The sequence below is a fragment of the Electrophorus electricus genome, chromosome 5, assembly GCF_013358815.1.
Source record: "Electrophorus electricus isolate fEleEle1 chromosome 5, fEleEle1.pri, whole genome shotgun sequence".
Taxonomy (NCBI): Eukaryota; Metazoa; Chordata; class Actinopteri; order Gymnotiformes; family Gymnotidae; genus Electrophorus; species Electrophorus electricus.
This window is the reverse complement of record NC_049539.1, coordinates 22,338,053-22,344,434: the sequence shown is the minus strand read 5'-3', so window position 1 is coordinate 22,344,434 and position 6,382 is coordinate 22,338,053. Positions and strand designations below refer to the sequence as shown.

General features: G+C 41.8%; 2 protein-coding genes across 5 annotated transcripts in view; one reads left to right on the top strand and one right to left on the bottom strand.

Moving 5' to 3' along the window:
* Nucleotides 1-6,382, top strand: part of LOC118241364 (NACHT, LRR and PYD domains-containing protein 3-like) — a 520,672-nt gene that overhangs the window by 445,385 nt on the left and 68,905 nt on the right. The window lies entirely within an intron of this gene.
* The window catches only part of LOC113568777 (NACHT, LRR and PYD domains-containing protein 12-like), a 23,476-nt gene continuing 19,949 nt past the window's right edge, over nucleotides 2,856-6,382 (bottom strand). For 2 of the 4 annotated variants that reach the window (XM_035526172.1, XM_035526173.1), the window contains exons 8-9: nucleotides 6,236-6,382; nucleotides 2,856-3,351 (exon numbers count right to left, since the gene is read on the bottom strand). The exon at nucleotides 6,236-6,382 is cut by the window's right edge and continues 27 nt beyond it. In XM_035526172.1, coding sequence (XP_035382065.1) covers nucleotides 3,150-3,351; nucleotides 6,236-6,382 — 349 coding nt within the window. In that variant the 3' untranslated portion in view covers nucleotides 2,856-3,149. The remainder of the gene's footprint in view (nucleotides 3,352-6,235) is intronic. The other 2 variants (XM_035526174.1, XM_035526175.1) reach the window with 2 other exon arrangements.

Sequence of the window (6,382 nt, the reverse complement as noted above, 5' to 3'; positions counted from 1 at the left end):
CTCTCTCTAACAAAGTTAATAGTTCTCTCTCTCTCTCTCCCCCTCCCTCTCTCTCTCTCTCTCACACAGATAATAGTTCTGTCTCTCTCTCTCTCTCTCTCACACAGATAATAGTTCTGTCTCTCTCTCTCTCACACAGATAATAGTTCTGTCTCTCTCCCTCTTTCACACAGATAATAGTTCTGTCTCTCTCTCACAGATAATAGTTCTCTCCATCTCTCTCTTTCTCTCTCTCTCTCACGCTCTCTCTCTCTCTCACACAGATAATAGTTTTGTCGCTCTCTCTCTCCCTCTCACACAGATAATAGTTCTCTCTCTCTCTCTCACACAGATAATAGTTCTGTCTCTCTCTCTCTCTCTCTCTCTCTCTCTCACACAGATAATAGTTCTGTCTCTCTCTCTCTCTCTCACACACAGATAATAGTTCTCTCTCTCTCTCACACAGATAATAGTTCTGTCTCTCTCTCTCACACACAGATAATAGTTCTGTCTCTCTCTCTCTCTCTCCCTCTCACACAGATAATAGTTCTCTCTCTCTCTCTCTCTCACACAGATAATAGTTCTGTCTCTCTCTCTCTCTCTCCCTCTCACACAGATAATAGTTTTGTCTCTCCCTCTCACACAGATAATAGTTCTGTCTCTCTTTCTCTCTCTCCCTCTCACACAGATAATAGTTCTGTCTCTCTCTCTCTCACACACACAGATAATAGTTCTGTCTCTCTCTCTCTCACACACACAGATAATAGTTCTGTCTCTCTCTCTCTCTCTCTCTCCCTCTCACACAGATAATAGTTCTGTCTCTCTCTCTCTCACACACAGATAATAGTTCTGTCTCTCTCTCTCACACAGATAATAGTTCTGTCTCTCTCTCTCTCTCTCTCTCTCCCTCTCACACAGATAATAGTTCTGTCTCTCTCTCTCTCTCTCTCACACAGAGAATAGTTCTGTCTCTCTCTCTCTCTAGCTCTCTCTCTCTCAAATAATAGTTCTGTCTCTCTCTCTCTCTCACACACACACATAGATAATAGTTCTGTCGCTCTCCCTCTGTCACACAGATAATAGTTCTGTCTCTCTCTCTCTCTCTCACACAGATAATAGTTCTGTCTCTCTCTCTCTCTCACAGATAATAGTTCTGTCTCTCTCTCTCTCACACACACAGATAATAGTTCTGTCTCTCTCTCTCCCTCTCACACAGATAATAGTTCTGTCTCTCTCTCTCTCTCTCTCACACATAATAGTTCTGTCTCTCTCTCTCTCTCACACAGAAAATAGTTCTGTCTCTCTCTCTCTCTCTCTCACACAGATAATAGTTCTGTCTCTCTCTCTCTCTCTCTCACACAGATAATAGTTCTGTCTCCCTCTCTCTCTCTCTCACACAGATAATAGTTCTGTCTCTCTCTCTCTCACACAGAAAATAGTTCTGTCTCTCTCTCTCTCTCACACAGATAATAGTTTTGTCTCTCTCTCTCTCTCTCACACAGATAATAGTTCTGTCTCTCTCTCTCACACACAGATAATAGTTCTGTCTCTCTCTCTCTCACACAGATAATAGTTCTGTCTCACACAGATAATAGTTCTGTCTCTCTCTCTCTCACATACACACTCACACCCACACACAGAAATGGGTTTCTCTGTCTCTCTCTCTCACACTGAAATGTCTGGACTTAGACAGGTGTCATCCTATCATAGTACCACTCTGGAATGCACTGAGCTCCTGAGAGTGGCCCATTCTTTCACACATGTTAGTAGAAGCAGTGTGGATGTCTGGGTGCTTGGCTTTATACACCTGTGACCATGGAAGACATTGGAACACCTGCATACAATGATTTGGATGGTGAGCGAATACTTTTGGCAATATAGTGTATTATCTGTGTGTGTAAAAAACAGACAAGGAAACGTTTTAATACTCTAAGCTATTAGCGCTCAATCACTGTGTGTATGTATGTATGTATGTTTGTTTGTTTGTTTATTTATATCATAGATTGAAAGTTCAAAAATTCCAGTCTATCAATTAAAGGGATGAAGGTGTTTTTGGGGCCGAAAGTTATGATATACTGCAGTACAGCAGTTACCGTACCTCACCACTAGAGGGCAGTGTTACCGAACCTCACCACTAGTAGCTCACCACTGAGATACGGTAACACTGCCCTCTAGTGTTACCGAACCTCACCACTAGAGGGCAGTGTTACCGTACCTCACCACTGAGATACGGTAACACTGCCCTCTAGTGTTACCGAACCTCACCACTAGAGGGCAGTGTTACCGAACCTCACCACTAGAGGGCAGTGTTACCGAACCTCACCACTAGAGGGCAGTGTTACCGAACCTCACCACTAGAGGGCAGTGTTACCGAACCTCACCACTAGAGGGCAGTGTTACCGAACCTCACCACTAGAGGGCAGTGTTACCGAACCTCACCACTAGAGGGCAGTGTTACCGAACCTCACCACTAGAGGGCAGTGTTACCGAACCTCACCACTAGAGGGCAGTGTTAACACTAACCTGATCACATACTGTCACGATTCATCATGATTGCTTTACAGATTTCTACAGTTAACAAATATTTGTCAATTCTGCATTCACTTTTTCACAACCCATCACAGTTTGAACTACAGTGATTTATGTGGACTGAACTGTGCATCAATTTTCATTACGTTATACATTTATATGTATTCTGATATTTTTGAAATTTAATTCTGAATACACCTTTATTGTGATGGCTTACATCACTACTACAATTCACTATAAACACGCTCACAATAATAGCACACACTGTACTACAACTCATTATAACACACACACACACACACACACACACACACACACACTCACTCACAATAACAGCACACTGTACAACAGTATGACACTGTATGTATTTAAGGAATAAAAACACGTGTGTCATGTATGACACTGCATGTATTTGAGTAATACTGAAGTATAAATTGGTCTGTTTTTTAGAAGTGGGTCAGAGGAGATTGGACTAGCTGTTCCTCTCACATACATGAAAATTATTAAAGTGACTGAACCTCATATCTGTGTCTGCTGTTATGGGTGATTATTTGACATATGTGCACACCCAAATTCATCATTTTTTCCCAAATTCATCATTTTTCACTTGGATTTGTGCCTCTCAAATTTGGAGTGTGTGTTCACACCAAACACAGTGTGTTTACATACTTGAGTGTGTCCAGTCTGCAGTGGGGATCCTCCAGTCTAGCAGAGAGCAGATTCACTCCTGACTCTCCTGGGTGGTTGTACGTCAGATCCAGTTCTTTCAGGTGTGAGGGGTTTGACCTCAGAGCTGAAGCCAGAGAAGAACAACCTTCCTCTGTGACCAAACAACCAGACAGTCTGCAGAAAGGAGGGAGACAGACAGAGAGAGACAGAGAGTGAGATGCATTTCCAGACCAGCTTGCATGGGGTAGCTAGAAAGGCTGGAACTGTAGTGGAGGCTTCACCCTGTGCGTTATAATAAACTACTGACATGGTGAGGTCTCGTATGGAGGTCTGGTGTACATTTATAATAAACTACTGACATGGTGAGGTCTCGTATGGAGGTCTAATAAACATTTATAATAAACTACTGCCATGGTGAGGTCTCGTATGGAGGTCTAATGTACATTTATAATAAACTACTGACATGGTGAGGTCTCGTATGGAGGTCTAATATACATTTATAATAAACTACTGACATGGTGAGGTCTCGTATGGAGGTCTAATATACATTTATAATAAACTACTGACATGGTGAGGTCTCGTATGGAGGTCTGGTGTACATTTATAATAAACTACTGACATGGTGAGGTCTCGTATGGAGGTCTAGTGTATATCTATAATAAACTACTGACATGGTGATGTCTGGTATGGAGGTCTGGTGTTCATTTATAATAAACTACTGACATGGTGAGTATATATAATATGACAGACTACAACAGCATAAAACAGACTAATAAACATTACCTACACTTCTCTATAAATATAACCATATACATACTGTAGCCTATTCATTCACATGCAGTTATTTTCTGTAGCTTGGTACTACAGCCTGAACATGTAATAAGAGGGAATGTTTTCTATTACACTACTTGCATGGCAGGGGACTGTGTTTCTCATTGAGAGAAATGGAGTAGATTCTGGGTCAGAAATGATCCATCAGAGACCTGTCTGATATAGTTACAACAATATAAACTACAACCAGTGACGGCCGTCAATATAAACTACAACCAGAGACGGCTGTCAATAAAGCCTACTCAGAATATCTTATATATGAAGATATCTAGTCAGTGATGATGATATCTACTACTAGTTACAGGAGCAACCATGATCACCTTACTCTACCTGCTTCACCAGGTTACAGGAGTTACCATGATCACTTTACTCTACCTGCTTCACCAGGTTACAGGAGCTACCATGATCACTTTACTCTACCTGCTTCACCAGGTTACAGGAGCTACCATGATCACTTTACTCTACCTGCTTCACCAGGTTACAGGAGCTACTATGATCACCTTACTCTACCTGCTTCACCAGGTTACAGGAGCTACCATGATCACCTTACTCTACCTGCTTCACCAGGTTACAGGAGCTACCATGATCACCTTACTCTACCTGCTTCACCAGGTTACAGGAGCTACTATGATCACTTTACTCTACCTGCTTCACCAAGTTACAGGAGTTACCATGATCACCTTACTCTACCTGCTTCACCAGGTTACAGGAGCTACCATGATCACCTTACTCTACCTGCTTCACCAGGTTACAGGAGCTACCATGATCACCTTACTCTACCTGCTTCACCAGGTTACAGGAGTTACCATGATCACCTTACTCTACCTGCTTCACCAGGTTACAGGAGCTACCATGATCACCTTACTCTACCTGCTTCACCAGGTTACAGGAGCTACCATGATCACTTTACTCTTCCTGTTTTACCAGGTTACAGGAGCTACTGTGAGCCTTCTGAATGTGCTCCTGTGCAATAAACAATGTTAGAAAATCTTTTGAATTATTTGAGCATGTACTACCTTCACTGTTAATACATCCGGTGAATTTCATGTGTATGCTATAACATGGCAAATGTTTGGTATATCATGACCTTATAACATGTCTTTCAGCAAAAAATAAAGAAAAAACTGATTAAAAGGAAAAATATAAATGCTTGTTTAGAACAACAAATTCCATAGTCCTTCATTTGTCCTTCAAAGCCATTACACAGGCTGTCTAAGATTAAATTAATGTCAATCATCAGCCAGAAAGAACCTCATAAGAACCTCAATTTTTCAGGACTATGGATGCTGGGAAATATGCTAACTACTCACAACTGGCAGGCTCCAATCTCTCCTGTTATAGTTACACTTGATACTGGCAGGCTCCAGTCTCTCCTGTTATAGTTACACTTGATACTGGCAGGCTCCAGTCTCTCCTGTTATAGTTACACTTGATACTGGCAGGCTCCAGTCTCTCCTGTTATAGTTACACTTGATACTGGCAGGCTCCAGTCTCTCCTGTTATAGTTACACTTGATACCGGCAGGCTCCAGTCTCTCCTGTTATAGTTACACTTGATACTGGCAGGCTCCAGTCTCTCCTGTTATAGTTACACTTGATACTGGCAGGCTCCAGTCTCTCCTGTTATGGTTACTCTTGATACTGGCAGGCTCCAGTCTCTGCTGTTATGGTTACTCTTGATACTGGCAGGCTCCAGTCTCTCCTGTTATAGTTACACTTGATACTGGCAGGCTCCAGTCTCTCCTGTTATGGTTACTCTTGATACTGGCAGGCTCCAGTCTCTACTGTTATGGTTACTCTTGATATTGGCAGCTGCCAGTGATGGGAGCTTCATGATGCCTGCTGGGGACTGAACCCTTGCTACAGTGACGATGGCACATCCCAATGCAAATGGAATGGAGTTTTACTCATAAATGTCCTGGCAGTTTCCAGGATGGGGAGTTACAATGCAGTGTAACTGATTTATACCAGGGCTAGGATTAAAAAATTCCAGAAAGACTCCAGTTTGAAAAAAATTGAACACATTCTATAACATCTTACCATCCTTCTCCTTACCATCTTGCCATGGCAATTTCAGAAAATGCAGCAATTTTCACTAAAATCTGATGCATCACAATATTTATTAAATAACATATTAAGCATGTAGAAATAAAGACATCTTGAAAATTTCCTGCTGTACATTCACAGCTTAATGTTTGCACTGAAGAATGAATTCAGAGAAATCTTACCTGAGTATCTCTACTTTACAGTGTGAACTGTTCAGCCCAGCTGAGAGATGCTCCACTCCTGAATCCTGCAATTCATTATGACTAAGGTCCAATTCTCTCAGGGGGAGGTTTGCTGTTTGAAGAACTGATGAGATCATTTTACAGGTC